The sequence below is a fragment of the Diabrotica virgifera genome, chromosome 1 (genome assembly GCF_917563875.1).
Source record: "Diabrotica virgifera virgifera chromosome 1, PGI_DIABVI_V3a".
In the NCBI taxonomy this organism is placed as follows: domain Eukaryota; kingdom Metazoa; phylum Arthropoda; class Insecta; order Coleoptera; family Chrysomelidae; genus Diabrotica; species Diabrotica virgifera.
The window spans coordinates 214078421-214096351 of record NC_065443.1 but is presented as its reverse complement, the minus strand read 5'-3'; the positions used below and the strand labels follow the sequence as shown (position 1 = coordinate 214096351).

General features: G+C 32.0%; 1 protein-coding gene across 1 annotated transcript in view; it reads left to right on the top strand.

Annotated features, from left to right (window-relative positions):
• Positions 1-1166: 1166 nt before the first annotated feature.
• Positions 1167-17931, top strand: part of LOC114325774 (synaptic vesicle glycoprotein 2B) — a 57295-nt gene continuing 40530 nt past the window's right edge. Inside the window, exon 1 of the mRNA XM_028273905.1 lies at positions 1167-1388. Within this exon, the coding sequence (XP_028129706.1) occupies positions 1331-1388 (58 nt within the window). The 5' untranslated portion in view covers positions 1167-1330. The remainder of the gene's footprint in view (positions 1389-17931) is intronic.

The window sequence follows — 17931 nt, the reverse complement described above, 5'->3', positions numbered from 1 at the left end:
GTCATTCATTTTACGCACGTGAATAATTGTCCAAAACAATGAAACTGAAACCGAAAAATAGAACACAACCTATTTTATGAAACATGTTTCAAGAAGAAAAAATATCTCATGGGCATGAATCATATTCGTTTCATAGATGGGCGGACGTCTATTTGTTTAGCGGTGCTTTATTTTCATGAAATGTGTTTCACGTTTCATGTTTCATGTTTTTCGCTTAACGTTTCTTTGGTATGCGGCCTCCCTAAGTTAGTAAAAAAGAACAAACATCAGTTCGGGATTACCAACTCTGAAGCTAAACTTTTCTTTATAAATATTTTATAATATTTACTAAATGATGCCCTTGGGGCAATAATAATATTTCTAATTGTAAATAAACATGAACCCTTTTTTTCTCTATAATTACTACTACATTTAAACTTGATAATTAAAAGTTCGCCTATTAGTTTTAAAAATTTTGTATAGTAAAGATAAGATAGTAAATTACACTTAATTTGCAATAGAGTACGGTCTTTCAAGATACAGTTGAATTGCTATACCGAGTAAGCTTTAATTAAGGTATATATGAAATAATCTTTTGGTGTTGGGTGTTTTTTAATGCTTAAAATTATCAGAACCGCACAGGAATTATGGTTATAGACGAGGAAAGTGTTAACAAAAGACCACATTTAAATGGTCACAATCAGGTAGACACAGATAATTTAAACAAATCAATTAATAATCAAACAGGGGTAAGTACAAATATTAACAATTTTTGTTTTTTTTTCATTTGTGATATCTTTTACATCCATGGTAAACCAAGGTGTTTGTTCCATGTTCCATTAGTTCTATTACATAGATTTTAACGTTGATATTAAAAAGTGTTTTTGTTTTCCTTGTCTGTTGTTTTGAATAAATTATAATTAATAACCCATGTAATTATTCCCATTAAAAGTTAATACCATACAACAGAATACATTTCCATGGAAAATTAACATCTAACAATTAATAACCCGTGCAATTAATTTTATACCTGATTCCTCTCACTATTTAATTCAACAAAAGACGCAAAATATTCTATCACATCTGATCTATCTCTGTAATTAAATCAACAATACCACTGAACCATATCCTATAATATTGACGTAAGATTTTAGTAAGTTTTCGCTAATAATCATATTTATTTGTGCATGGTTTTAGAGGTATTTTAAGAAAACATGCAACTCGTGCAAAGCCTAATATAAATCTGACACAGTAGATAAGATCCGAAGATATTTAACACAATGTGTAGCAATTTTATTTGGAGATAGATCCGTGAAGTGTTAAGTGAAAGTTTAGTAGCCAGTGAATCAAAATGGCGAAAGGAATGGTACCTGGAGATAAGACTTTTGAAGAAGCTGTCACATTGACAGGTAAGACGAGTTCTACTTTTTTTATAATGCTAAAAGTGATTATTATTGTTATTAAATTTCACATATATTTCCCCAATTTTCTTGTTTTCTAATTTTTTTATTTCTTTATTCCTTACTTCACTGTCTAATTTCTATGTATTGTTTTTGTAGTGTGTAGTAGTGCTTTACATTCTTATACTCTTATCTAGATTTTTCCTGTATTACTCATTTCTAATTCGTTATTTTTTCTATATTTTTATAGAACATATATCAACATATAATAATATAACTTCTCTGTAAGCTCAGAGAGCTTCTGCATTTTAGATTATTATCGAAAAAGATTTTTCCTAATGCAAATTAAATAGTTTACTAGTTTACCATTAATAATTTAAAAAATAATTCAATGTTTTTTTAAGTTTTTTTATAAGCATCCGTAATGTCTTTTTATATTCGCAACATTCATTTTTCTTCGACAGTTTCACTTCAGATAATGTCGTAACCAACGACTATTTATAGACCCATAGTGTAGGAAACAGAGGATGAACCTCGCAAAATGGACACAAGTTCGGTTTTATTTTTTTCTGGTATATCAAGGGGTGCTTATTACGAGACTAACTTTTTCTTAAAAAAAATTTTCATCATTTTAAAGGGGGTAATTTGTGGTTTTTGCGACACGTAGCCCTTCCTGTACGTTTTCCAAAAAATTTACTTATTGGTTAAATGAAGAGGACTATATTTCCTACTATTTATTTCCCGACAGCATATGTCTATCACCCACCGTTTAGCAGGGGTGGCGCCCCAAATTTGACAAATTTAAAAAAAAGATGTTTAAAAAAAATGTTATTACCTAACTGTAATGAAAATTAAGAAGAGACTCTGCGGCAATTAATCACAAATAAGAAGCTGATTTTTTGGTATAGGTTTCATTTAAGGGTAATTGCAAATTTTTTAATTACAGGGTGTTACATTTTAAAAAACCCGTTTTTATACCATCTGAACCGCTTATGCTAGAGTAAAAAAACTTCCAGCGATTATCTACGTACTAGTCTTATTTACAAATTTGTATAATGCACCCCCAATTTCTCCCCGGAACCACTCCAAAAAAAAGGAGAATTAATAAAGAAAATGGTTTTTTTTAATCCTTCACACACCATGCCCTTTATTAAAATGCTTTATATATCATGTTGTACACGTTCTTATTACCCATTCATGGACACCAAAAGCGATTTCTTGATGCAACTCCTGTAGTCAAAAAAAATAAAGGGGAGGTTGAAAAAAAAATTTTTTTTTGCTTTTTGACCCACATGGACCTATGCTCCATCAATAGGGCTTTTCATAAACATACATGATTATTGCAACATCCCTGCGGAAACTACCCCTATCCTTGAAAATAAACTGCAGTAACTACCCCTATCCCTTGGAGAGCATGTTTTACGATTTTCTCATTACCTATGCATTTTTTAAAACAAAACTTATATAGAATGAAAGACCGCTATTTTCTCTACAAATAAGGTCCTATGCATTTGTTCCGTATAAGCAGCCGTTACAGTACAGTGGCGCCGTAAACCTCAGAAATGCTTTGACGGGCTCCAGTTTTTTGTTTTTTTTTTCGTCGCCTATTAATTTTATTGATAACGTACTTATGGAAGATAAAAGAAGACACTGTACGCTACACATGATGACTTATGCATATTTTATTTTCTTTGCACCCTGAAGCCACAGTGGTGGCCCAAAATCAATTTTTGATTATTTTCTTTATTAATTCTGCTTTTTTGGGGGGGGGTTCAGGGGAAAATATGGGGGTGCGTTATACAAATTTGTAAATAACACCAATACATGGATACTCGCTGAAAGTTTTTTTACTCTAGCATAGGCGGTTCAGATGGTATACAAAGGGGTATTTTTTTAAATGTAACAACCTGTAATTACAAAATTTGTAATTGCCCGTAAATGAAAACTATACCAAAAAATCAGCCACTTTTTTGTGATTAATTGCCGCAGGGTTTTTTCTTAATTTTCATTACAGTTAGGAAAAAATATTTTTTTTTAAAACATCCTTTTTAAAAATTTGTCAACTTTGGGGCTCCACCTCCGCTAAACGGTGGGTGATAGACATATGCTGTCGGGAAATAAATAGTAGAAAATATAGTCGTCTTCATTTTACTATTAAGTAAACTTTTTGAAAAACGTACAGGAAGGGCTACGTTTCGCAAAAACTACAAATTACCCCCTTTAAAGGGATGAAAAGGGGGTTCCGGGCGAATTTTTTTAAGAAAAAGTTAGTCTCATAATAAGCACCCCTTGATTTACCAGAAAAAAAAACGGACTTGTGTCCATTTTGCGAGGTTCAACCTCTGTTTCCTACACTACCATAGTTTCAAACAAAAACATTTTTAACAAGTGTAATGTTCGACAGCAGAAAGTTATAGACACAGCATTATCTAGGAACAAATAGGATTTTCTATGTTCTTTTTCTGCATTCTTCTATTAAATGTATACAGCGATTCTTCTGCATTTTGTTATAAAATTTATTTCTTCAGTCTATCATGATTTCTCTTCTCACTGTTCTCATCCATTGAGTAGATAAGTTTTTATTTTTTCCGATTAACAATGACGTTTCATATCTCCAATCAAATTATCGACCTGTCTTTGGAAACCTTACCTCTTGTGCCTCTCCTATCAGGTCATACGTTCTACTGGATAAGGCTTGAAAAAATAGTTCTGCCTTATCTGCAAAAAATATGTTTTGGGAAGAGCATGCTATCATTACATAAAGCAGATTTTTCTTTATTCCATTAGAAAGAGTAAAGCACTACAACTACCTCGGTACCATAATACATGAAAAATGGACCATCAACCAAGAGACCAGGAGACATGCTTCGTTTGCCTAGTTCGCTTGGCTATTAGACCAACCATATAATATGATTGCCTAATGAAATATAGCAGTAAAAGTAAAATTAACATTTAAACTTCTATCCCAATTATTTTTACTCCCTAACCGTGACCTAGTTTACTTAGGCTACGGCTCCACGGGCGGGAAATTGACGCTAGCAGTAGCAGTAAAATGAACTTAAGGTTCCGCGGAACGGAATAGGGATAGCCGAACTGTACCGACTACAGGACTTGTGCGTAGTCGGTTCAGTTCGGCTATTCCCATTCCGTTCCGCGGAACCTTAAGTTCATTTTACTGCTACTGCTAGCGTCAATTTCCCGCCCGTGGAGCCGTAGCCTTAGTTTGTCTAATGGTAATGTCTTGTGGGTCCCTAGACAACAAGCAATTTACCACATAAGTATCCTACCTGCTCTGCTATTAATTTTTTATTTATTTTTATTACAATACTGCTCTTTTTTCTTTTCTTTAATAAAATTATTGCGACTGTGCTCTTGAGCGTGCCTAGTGCCTATGCAAAAAAAGAAGGCGGCAGGGGGATAAACTTGGAAAGAAGCCATGATTAGACACAACTGATTGATGTGACAATGAATGTTAACAGTTTATAAACGCAAGAAATAAAACCAGACTGCAAATGATTGACCAACAAGTGAATCGGTAGCTATGTTTAACACAGCATGGAAGAACGTAAAGAAAAATGCAGAAAAAATACGAAGTAAATGAGAAATTTCTTTTAGAAGGATTAGAAGAATCTGTAGGTATAAAGTAAAAATATAAAGCTCTTATTCAAGAGAATAAGAATAGATCAGAAGATGGCAAACAATCCTTCAACATCGATTTGTTTGGTGAAAATTATCCTAACCAAAGTCCTAACTGATTTAAGCAGATATTTTGATGCTGAATTGTCAACCTATTCCTGACTGACTTTATTGTCAGAATTCATTAAGAGAGACTAAGCTTTTCTTGTCTTTTTTATTTTATATTTTTATCTTCGTCGTTTATTCTTATTTTCTGTTAACAGTTTAGTGTACTTATGTATAACAGTGACTATTTTAAAATAAGTGGATATTGCAAAGGTTTTAGCTCTATCATATACTACTGGTAAACTGTTTAGGTGTAGAAACACGCTGTGGGATTAAATATTTAAAATTTTTTCTAATGATTCAGTTAATTTGTACTCTAAGAGCTCCCTAGACGGAAAGTTTTGGGGTAGTTCTGATTTCTTTCATTAAATATGGATTTTGGGCTGCTGAATTCGAATATGAGGTTTGCGGACAAAATTTCTTGCCGGAACATTGAAAAAATCGCGAAAAAATCGAAAAATTTCAGCTTTTTTCCGATTTTTTGCTCAAATCTCGAAAACTATTAACTTTTAGTAAATGGTATGTAACAGAAATTAAAGTACTTAAAATTATCTACAAATATCACTATTTACTTTTTTTTTCAGATGAACCGTTCGGTCTAAAGTGCAAGTTGAAAATTGCCAATTTTTAACGGTCTCGGCAAAACCCACTTTTTACATTCCAAAACTTTACTTTTTATTAGAATGATGTTATTTGATAAATTTCTCCCAGTTTTCTGTACAAATAATAAATGTTAGTTCATAATATGAATATGGAATGTCTCTTCTCACAGCTTCCATGAATCCATTCCATCCTAAAATACCAAGAATGTCTCTGCTTTTCCCTTAGAGCCAAAGAAGATCAGGCACAGATGAAGTCACAGTTTCAGTTGGTGTGAACATTCCCTTCGGATCTTGATTTCTGATAAACCTTGAGGTTTTGTCCTTTCAAAATGTATTAGAACAGCTCTCTGACTTCCTTAAACCTCAGGTGCGGGTTTAGTTTTTAGCCGAGGAATGGATTGGTTAGGAGCTATTGCATGTTTTGGTGCAATTCAAGAAATGCCACCCATGACGTAAAAAGTGTGGTATCCGTCGATTGTATGTACGTTAACCCTTTATGTCCCAACGCTGCATATATATGTTTTTGAAAAAGTGGGTCTGTATTCCCAGCCGCCGTATATATACGTTCAAGGTGTTATGGTCTCAATTTACCAAAGCCGAAAATATGCGTTGCTTATAAAATTTTAGACTCATTGGTGTCCCAATGCCGTAGAAATATGTCCGAAAATGTTAGATTATTGTTTCCAAAGCCTCAAGATGTTGGCACCTAAGACAGGTCATGCGGAGCCACTGCCGTATATATTTGTTCACATATTTTAGACATATGCTATATTGTAGCACTGGTGGCAACGCTTATAGGTAGCTGCTAGAAGGTGAAGCGTTTGTAGCCACAGAAAAGACCAGAAAAAAAAAAGAAGCGAATCGAGATACATGTGTGCAAGATGCGGAGTCGGCCTTTGCGTAGTGTCATGTTTTGAGGAGTACCACACAAAAGAAAACTTTTAATGCTAATTTACATTACATTATTTTTTTTAAGTTAGTTACATTTTTTCAAGTTGATTTTGCTCTCTGATGAGTACTTTTGAAAGGAAAACGTTTAAGTTGGTTAAAAAAACTCATCAAAAAACATGTTTTGGTCATTTATTTGTTTATTTATATGCGACGTATACGCTAAATTTAACACCTCCACTAAGTTCATCTCTTTTTATCTCACAACTTAATATGTTTTCCATCTTTTGCGTTATTTTGCCGGTTATTAGTGCGCTCATCACTGTATATAAGGCAATGAGACTCTAAGCATGAAAAAACCTTTGGGATTGAGGGACCAACATGCAAATTAAGGCCTGGCATAGAAAGGGTTAAAATCAGCGTTTTGGTACACCTGTTGTGTAAAGCACGGCTGGTCAATTTTCTGCGGATCGTCTGCGATTGCTGACACGTCCAGATAAGCAACGCGCTTGCTCAAAGTCTTGTAGCGGCAGTAAGGCCCAGATAGTTGGTCTCACCATTCCTTGCAGGGTTGGCCGTTTTCTCTACAAAAAGTACGGCTCAAGAAAATAGGTTGATGTAGTTTCCTCTTTGGGGTTTTGTTCATTCCATACAGAAGCTGTTCGCCTGAAAGTGTCAGCATTCGCAGGCGATCCGCAGAAAATTGACCTGCCGTGCTTTACACAGCAGGTGTACGATAACGCTGATTTTAACGTACATACAATCGACGAATACCACACTTTTCACGTCATATGTGGCATTTCTTGTATTGCACCAAAACATGTCGACTTCTAAGCAATACATGCCTCTGATAAAAAAGAAACCCGCGCCTGAGGTTTATGGAAGTCAGGGAGCTGTTCAACTTATTCATTTTAAAAGGACAAAACCTCAAGGTTTATCAGAAATCAAGATAACAGATCCGAAAGAAATTTTCACACCAACTGAAACTGTGACTCCATCTGTGCCTGATCTTCTGTGGCTCTAAGGGAAAAGCAGAGACATTCCCGGCCTCGTAGGACTGAATGGACTCATGGAAGCTGTCACAAGAGACATACCATACCTATGAACTAACATTTATTATATGTACAGAAAACTAGGAGAAATTTATCAAATGAGAGCATTCTAATAAAAAATAAAGTTTTGGAATGTAAAAAATGGGTTTTGCCGAGACCGTTAAAAATTGGAAATTTTCAACTTGTACTTTAGACCGAACGGTTCGTCTGAAAAAAAAGTAAATAGTAATATTTGTAGATAATTTTAAGTACTTTAATTTCTGTTAACAGACCATTTACTAAAAGTTAATAGTTTTCGAGATTTGAGCAAAAGAGCGGAAAAAGCTGAAATTTTTCGCTTTTTTCGCGATTTTTTCAATGTTTCGGCAAGAAATTTTGTCCGCAAACCTCATATTCGAATTCAGCAGCCCAAAATCCATATATAATGAAAGAAATCAGAACTACCCCAAAACTTTCCTAGTTAAAACACAATTTTATTGAATCAAAATAAATTATATCATTTACTTAGGTATATCTATGCAATTTTGTATTTTTAATATTGTTATCAAAGTTAATATTGATTCAAAATGATCCTCTATTTACTGTACAAAATAGCAAGTAATAATGAAAATATTCCACTGTAAATTATTCAAAAAGAAACAATTAAATATTATACAGAGTGGACCAAAAATCTGAAAACGACTAATTCTCTCTTCAATGGATGGTCCGTATTGTACAAAAACCGGGATGCGCTTATTCTGCAATATTGAGATTACAAATTTAATACTTGCAATGTTGCCAGATTTACCATTTTTGTGATATCATTAGTCAGTTTGGTTTTTTAAATACCACACAATACAAGTATATTGAATTAGTATTGGAATCCTGGCATCAATACGAGTTCAACCATATGTAACACGTGATATTTTATCCAGTCACGAACATCTTAAATAAATAAAACTAAACTTCTCAGTGCAAAATCATTTTGATGTATTTCAGTAAATATTCTTGTCTTAGGCCCACACTTAAAAAATATCTTCCCTCATGAAACATTTTTATTCAGTAGTACATTATTTGACGGTTTTTGCTGTAAATTTTAAAGAACCGTTTGGATTGACATGAAATTTGGCATACGCATAGCCAACGTGTCAAAGAAAAAAAGTGATATTGTGCCGATGAGTGCTTTTGCCCTGGGGGTGAGTTTCACCACTTCTCGGGGATGAAAAAATATATGTCCAAAATAAGTTCGGAATTAGATAAACTGACTAATTCTAAGCAACTTTTATTCTATACAGTTTTTTCACTAAGTCAATATTTTTCGAGTTATTTGTGAGTGAATATGTTCATTTTTTAACTAAACAAACACGTTTTTAGACAATTTTTCGCAAATAATTAAAAAAGTAAATATTTTATCGAAAAAACTATTCTTAGCAAAAATATTATAGCTTGTAAAAAAGTGAAGAAAAATGGTGTATACATGAAGTCTCTAGACCTAGTAGAAGCAGAGTTATAGCTAAAGAAAAATGGGTTCATATTCGCCAAATTTCAGATAAATATATTTCAACGTGAAATAACCAAAAAATGAAGCACTTTTTGGAAAAAACTCATTACAACTTTTTTAAAGAGTTTAAAAAGCTTTATTTCTATTATTATAAAAAAGATTCTAGCATCAAATGTAAGCAAGTTACGCTCAAAATACAGTTATTCTCTTTTGATTTGGCAAAAAAAATCGGGAAAATTACCGCCTAATTAACAACTTAAATAAAATTAATATTTACCGCTTCACATGTTGCTTTATAAAATTGGTTTTAAAGAAAAATTTTTAAAAATTTAATTTTGAAAAAACAATGCTTTTTTTCAAAATAACTTTAAAATTATTAGTAATACCAAAAATCTAAGAGTAATGAAATGTACGTTTCGCTTTTCTGGATATTTTAAATGTTTTGTTTTCCTGTTAGACAAAAATTGGTTATGCTATGGCTGTTCAAAATTTGCATACACTCGGTATTAGTGACTCGTTCAAGCCATTTTAACTACAGCCTTTTCAAAAATAAGCACTTTGAACCGATGAAACTTACAGATCGTAGAAAGATTAAATAAACAAAGTAACTTGTGAAGCGGTAACGATTAATTTTATTTGGGATGCTAATTAGGGGTTGCTTTTCGCGATTCTTTTTACCAAAAAATAAAAGGGACCAACAATATTTTGAGCGTAACTCACTTACTTTTAATGTTAGAAGTTTAGAAAAAAAACGAAAATAAACCTTTTTTTAAACACTTTAAACAAGTTGTAATGAGTGCTCCCCAAAAAGTGTTCCGTTTTTTGGTTATTTCTCGATGAAATATTCGATTTGGAATTTGACGAATAAGAACCTACTTTTCATTAGCTACAAGTTTGCTTCTACTGGGTCCACAGACTTCATATATGCACCGTTTTTTTCTTCTTTTTTTAAATTATATTTTTATTAAGAATATTTTTTTCGACAAATTACTTACTTTCTGAGTTATTTACGAAAAACCGTCTAAAAACGTGGTTATTTTGTTGAAAAATTAACATATTCACTCGCAAATAACTCGAAAAGTATGGTGAAGAAACTCTATATAGAACAAAATTTGCTTAGAATTAGTCTATCGAATTCCGAACTTATTTTGGGCATATATTTTTTCACCCCCGAGAAGGTGCGAAACTCACACCCAGGGAAAAAGCACATATCAGCACAATATCACTTTTTTTCTTTGACTTATTAGCTATGTGTCTGCCAAATTTCATGTCAATCTAAGCGGTTGTTTAACATTTAGAGATTTTGCAATATTTTACCGTTAAAGAACGTACTACAGGTATTCATGTAAGTCGGACGGACAACTGTCTAATACGAAAAATTTTCGGGAGGGGACGTTTCGTAAATATAGAGGTTTCTAAACTTTAGTGAGTCCGACAAATGGAGTACCCTTAAAATTTGTCGGACAATTAGCTGTGAAGGTATAATGCGGGTGCTCCCCCCCCCCCATGACTATGGAGTCATAAATGATGATTTTTTTTTGTATGATTCTTGATAAATATAGTTACAAATTTACTGGTAATATTACCCGCCGCCAAATGTTTAAGGGTATTCCAATTGGCGGACGCACCAAAGTTTAGAAACCACTCTATTTACGAAACGTCCCCCTTTCGAAAATTTTCCGTATTAGAAAAGTTGTCCCTAGTCGACATGAATAACTGAATAAAAAAAAGTCTCATTCTTATTCTTATCGAAGGTCTAAGAATGCTGTAATTTTGACATTAAATCGCATAACTAATAATAGCTTGACGTTTATTAAAACGTTCAGTAATAGTATATTATTCAACGAGCATGTAACGATGGCTATTACTCACGATGATGAAGTTTGCTACACGAGCCGTAGGCGAGTGTCGTAATTCATCAGAGTGAGTAATAGCCATTACATGCAAGTAGAATACTATACTTTTTCTACGACCTTTTTTTATTTGGATTAGTAGAAAAATATAATTATCAACTACTAACATTATTTAAAATCGAAAGATTTTATTTTTCATAAGAAAACATATTTTATATAACTATGGCAACACTGTTAGAATTACCCTTCTTGAGCTTATGAAACAATCAAACAGTTGTCATTAATAGTGTCATGGAATGGCGGATGGCGGTGGCTTTTAACAATAGGACACATATTTTAAGGCAATTACATGAACAAGAACGTGTGTTCTCAATAAAAATCTATTGTACAATCAACAGTAAGTAAAACAGAATTCATTGATATAAATTTCATATCCGTAAGTCCTTTTACGGATTTAATACCGATTGTTTATTTACCTTTTAATAACGTCAATCTTAAAATGTCAAATGTTGAAATTTAAACGTAAAAAATACATATACTAACCCATTGTTATAATTAAAAATCCTTTAACATTTTTCGAATATAATTGTTGATATAAATTACAATGATTATTTTATTAAATAAACAAGTTTGAGTAATTTTATTTGCTAACAGGTATATTAAAAGTGCCATACACCACTTGAATCTAACTTTAACCCGTGAGTAATGACCCGTGAGTAACTTCAGCCAGTGAGTAATGAACTATTACTCACGGGTTAAGTAGGTAATGGGTGTTATTATCTATTCAAAAATAGCGAATAATGAGCATATTATTAAACGGTCGTAGAAAAAATAAATTATATTAGGTCCGATTTCACCAACAACAAATAAATCAATGAATAGTTAGTTATTCGTCGAATAAAATTTATTAGACGTTTATATTTATATTTTGTTTTAATATAATTTTAATAATTTAAAGTTAAAGTGACGAATTTACTTTCTTATAGATATTTATAGCGAGAATAATTTGCCCATTTACTCGAAGAGTGAATATTTATTTCATAAATAAATAAAATAAGTCTTATTTGACGTTAGTAAAATGGATAAATGTCAGTTTAATGGTCGAATAACTTTATTCATAGAATAAACTATACTAGATTCGCTCTCGCGAGATTTTTTTTGACACATTCGGAATAGGAAACATACAACACAAAAATTCCTACCTCACAGTATTAACTGCTAAAGTCAACTCAAATCAACTTAATCTTTCATTATAGGCTATTGATTATATTCAAAATAAGATAGCTAAAAGGAACTACAACGTTAACGGGATTTTATTATTTGATATGGTCAATGGACATCTATATATGAAAAAACCGCGGAGTGCTACCATTTAAAGGGGTGCGTTTTTGAGAAACAGGTGAATTAGTCCCTGGGCACAGGTTACATTAGGGTGAGTTCTATGCACTTTTGGAGCAAATACGTCTACATAAAAATTATTCCTGGTTAAATTTCCTATCTAAATATAACTTTTTAAAGTCAAAGATACTTTTTTTTACAAAAATATATTCAAAAGAAAAAGCACAAAGAAACCCAAAAGAAAGAAATTTTGTTTTTGGGCCCATAACTTTTGTCCACGGGGATATAGGTATAGACATTGCTTCACAGAAAAAGAACTTACATATTTTTTCTTTAAAATGATGTTTGGTGGAGGTCATTAGGATTTACAGTTTTCGAAATATGATTTTTTAAAGTTCGCCACTCACAGCAATTTCGGGCAACTTTCCTTGTTATTTCGCAAATATTGTTCTGTAACTTTTTTCTACGTAACTTTAGGTATAGGCAATGGTACACGTAATAGGAATAGAAATCAATTATCTTTAAAATGGTGTACTGTATAACGTTGTACGACTTTTTTTTAAAGAGATTATATAGCTTTTATAAAGCTTTTATACTTTTAACGATTTTTTTATAATATTTTTTTAAAATAAAATTATTTATAATATATTATATATTATATAATACCTAATATAAAAAATATATTATTTTTTACATTTTTTTACGATTATTTTTGAAACTTCTCATTATAACTTTTTTTTTTCTTGTACATGAATATACTATCTATATATTGCACAACAAAGAGGGCTTACTTTCTCTTCTTTAAAATGGTGTATCATCTATATTTAAATACCTAATGGAAACCGAGTGATTCTTTGAAATTTTTTTAACAGTATTATTTAAAATTATTTCTTTTCCAAACATTTCATAAACATTAGTCTTAAAAAACATCACTTTAGTTAAAATTAATTAAACGTTGACATTTAAAAAATTTTACAAATCAAAGTCCATCTCTTCGTTAGCATTAGCTTCAATATCTTCCTCTGACACCTCAGTTATCTTAGAGTTCCCACAAATTAGTACCCATGCACATGCACCCTTTGCAGAATATTGAACAACTTATTCCTATCTTTCTACAACCGCAGTTTTTTGTACATCCTTTGGTACATTTACATGCTATTATTTCAAGCAAAGGTTGTGGTGCAGGAGCTTTGACAGTAAATATTGGAATTAATCCATATTTTGAAGTTTGCCCCGCCGAGTCAAGTGAATCCTAAGTATTACCTATAAAAAATAAGATTCAATCATAACACACAATCACATAAAAAAGTCATAATGAGGAATTTAAAAAATAATCCTAAAATCAAAAATCGTTGCAAGTACTTATTACAATTTGAAAAAGCATATCTTATTCAAAAATAACCCTAGAATTTTTTATAATACACCATTTTAAAGTAAACAGAATAAGCTTTCTTTTTTATTATATAATATATACCATATAGAAAAAAAGTTATAATGGGAAATTTAAAAATAATCGTAAAAAATATAAAAACTCGTTAAAAGTATAAAGTCTTGAAAAAGATAACCTCTTTAAAAGAAGTCGTACAACATTATACAGTAGACCATTTTAAAGGTAATTGATTTCTATTCCTCTTACATGTACCATTGCGTATACCTAAAGTTACGTAGAAAAAAGTTACAGAACAATATTTGCGAAATAACAAGGAAAATTGTCCAACATTGCTGTGAGTGGCGAACTTTGAAAAATCATATTTCAAAAACTGTAAATCCTAATGACCTCTACCAAACATCATTTTAAAGAGAAAATATGTAAGTTTTTTTTCTGTGAAGCAATGTCTATACCTATATCCCCGTGGACAAAAGTTATGGGACAAAAAACAAAATTTCTTTCTTTTGGGTTTCTTTGTGCTTTTTCTTTTGAATATATTTTTGTAAAAAAAAGTATCTTTGACTTTAAAAAGTTATATTTAGATAGGAAATTTAACCAGGAACAATTTTTATGTAGACGTATTTGCACCAAAAGTGCATAGAACTCACCCTAATGTAACCTGTGCCCAGGGACTAATTCACCCGTTTCTCAAAAACGCACCCCTTTAAATGGTAGCACTCCGCGGTTTTTTCATATATAGAGATTCATTGACCATATGAAATAATAAAACCCCGTTAACGTTGTAGTTCCTTTCTATAGTACATAATCAATAGCCTATTAAAAAATGAAGAATTATTAGAAATAGTGGGAGTGTCTACTAATCTCATACAATTTTGTGAAGTTTATTTCTACAAAATATCTCAAATTCTCAAAATTCTCAAATAATGGTGTAAATAAATAATTATTGATTGGCGTAAGGTTTATGTTATTTTTATGTCTGTTTACTATTAATAATATTGGATATGAGCAGGTGCGTTAGTTTTGTAGTAATTTCCAGTCACTTCTGACAACTGAACTTTTCAAAAAAGAAATTACTAACGTCAGTGTCAAAGTGAATCTCGATAGAGCGCATTCAGTATACTACAAATTTGTCATTAGCGAAACCGGCCATTAGTAACTTAAATTGACAGTTGCTTTATTTGTTTTTAAAAACTCTATAATAAAGACGGTTTTTAATGAAAAATAACGAATTATTGTTTTAAATGAATGGTTAAGGCGACAGAAAAAGATCTTATATAATAGTGAAGTAGCCAATTTGTTCAACGATACTTTCCCAAACCATTCTTATATCTATAAGGAGGCGCGCGGCGGTACAAAAAAATTTAAAGCGCTTTGAGGAAACTGAACGAGTAAAAGATGGCATTCGAACAGGTAGCCCAACAATTGTTATAAATTACGATAATACTTTATATTTAATGAAGAGTTTCGTTGAAAATACACATACATCCCCACGCAGAGCTGCATAAATACGTCTTGTCATTACATGACAAACGCTGGGAGCAACAAAAATGGATTTTTGGAAAAGATCAGCAGGAAGATCTAGAATAGAAATGATCGATAAGTCACGGATGACTTATCGACAAAACAACTTATCTGGTTCAGAAATATACAAATAATGGATGAACAACGAATACCAAAGGAAATAGACAAAGAGTTGAGAGAAAGAAACATAGAGAAGAGAACCTATGGAACAACCAAAACCAAAACCAAAGTCAAAAAACGGCGAAGAACGTTATAAACCCACATGTACTAGTAGTAGTAGTAGATGGTAGTAGATTACTCTTCAGTCTTGCATGTATTACATAAGAATTCATTTAAACTATTAATGAGAATAGAGGTACTGCTTATTTCTAGTACTATTTCCCGTACCGTAGGCTTTCTGTGCCTACTACCTACAATGTTTTCATATAAGTCTTCTACAGTTTAAGTTTTATTAATTAATTTCTCATCCAATCTTTCTTGATATAACGTCTGTTTATGTTTACTATAATGGATCATACTATTCAAGTTTGTTTTACTCAAACTACTTTGTTTTTTTTTGTTATTTTGTGTTCGAATAACTATTAAAAACAAACAAACTATTAAGGTATGGATCCCGCATAAGAAAAAAAAGTTGATTAACCCTGCTGTCCTGTTCGGGTCTATTTGACCCAAAAAATAATTTATTTCTTATTTTACAAATTATTACGCGGCGGAACGATTTGGTGTTTCGTGACTTTATTACCTAATATGAAGTCTTTCAATTGCATGTGAGATAAACATTCAACTTCCTGATTTTTTTGATAAAAATGAAATTGTTACCTAGGGTACGTTCGGGTCAATGTGACCCGCGTATTTAAACCGTTAAAAATTACCTGTGTATGTGTGTTTAGGTGGCAGTATTCTATATTAGCAGTACCTGTGTGTTTGTCAGCCGGATACGTCTGTAAATAAACACAGGTTTCTGCAAGCTAAAACTTGTAAAATAAACTGTAGTAGTATAGCTGGACGATGTTGCAAACCAAATTATAAATATGACCAACATGGACGGACAGCATGTATTTGGAACCAACTGGAAAGACATGAATAAAGTTGGTTTCCAAGCATACATTGGTCTTTTATTTTTAGCTCGAGTTTATAAGTCGCATGGTGAATCAACTAAAAGTTTATGGAATAAAGAAACGGGTCGTACTATATTTCGATCAACAATGTCGCTTGATATATTTACAAAAAGTTTGCAAGTAATACGTTTTGATAACAAAACTACTAGACAGGATAGAAGACGTTTTAATAAACTTGCGGCAATACGTGAAATTTATGAAACATGGTTAGAAAATGTAAAAAGAAATTTTAACCCTGATGAAAATGTTACCGTCGATAAGCAACTAAATGCCTTTACAGGCCGCTCTCCCTTCAAATGGTACATTTCAGCAAGCCAGCGAAATATGGCACATAACTTTGGGGTTTATGTAATTATATATATAGTGGCTAAACACCCCTTTAGGGGTTACGCCGCTTACGCTCTCTAGATCTATGTTTTGAGGTAGATCAGTCCCCATGTTCGTTATTTAATTTTCTCTGTTATTTTTCTCCACTCTTTCCTGTCTCTGGTTTTCCCTTTCCAATGTCGTATGCCCGCATTGTTGAGATCACTTACTACTTCTTGTAACCATGTAGATCTTGGTCTTCCACGTCTTCTTTTGCCAGCTGGTGTCCATTCCAATATTGAGTATATCGTCGTAGTTGATCCGGATCTCCATATGTGTCCTAGCCATTTTGCTCTTTGCTGTTTTATTTTACATACTATATCCTCCTCAATTTCTTCCAGTAACTCAAGGTTCGTTCTTTGTCTAAATTCATTGTCATTTATTTTTATTGGTCCTAATATTGCTCTTAGTATTTTTCTTTCTTGTATTCTAAGGTTTTCCTCTTGTTTTTTTGTCATGCTAAGAGTTTCGGCTGCATACATCATCGTCGGTCGAATTATTGTTTTGTATACTTTCATTTTTGATTTCTTACTCAATAACTTATTTTTAAGTAATTTTTTATTTGCATGGAAGCTCTTATTTGCTGTAATAATCCTTTCTTTGATTTCGGTTTCTCTTTCTCCATTGTTTGTTATTAATATTCCTAAATATTTAAATTTTTCGACTTCTTCAAAAGTGTATTCTCCTACTCTAACCTTTCTGTTTTCAAAGTTTTTGTCAAATCTCATTATTTTGGTTTTCTCTTGGTTTATTTTTAATCCCATTACTTTTCCTTCTGTTACCATTTCGTTTAACATTCGTTCCATTGTTTTTCTATTTTTTGTTATTAGCACAATATCATCAGCGTATGCTATTATTTGTCCTTCTCTCGTTCGGAGGGTGCCTTTGTTGATCTTCCTGACGACGTATTCTAGGGCAAGATTAAACAGAGTTGCTGATAATGAATCTCCTTGTCTCACCCCTTTATTGATGACAAATTCTTCTGTGTCGCCTACTTGAGTTTTTATACTAACTACAGTTCTACTCATTGTCATTTGTATTAATCTTCTTAATTTATGTTGTATTCCCATTTCTTTCAGAGCTACCATTAGTTTTGATCTATTTATTGTATCAAATGCTTGTCGAAAATCTATAAAAAGCAGTTCAATTTCTATTTTATATCCATGAGCTTTTTCCATAATTTGTTTAACTGTATGTATGGCA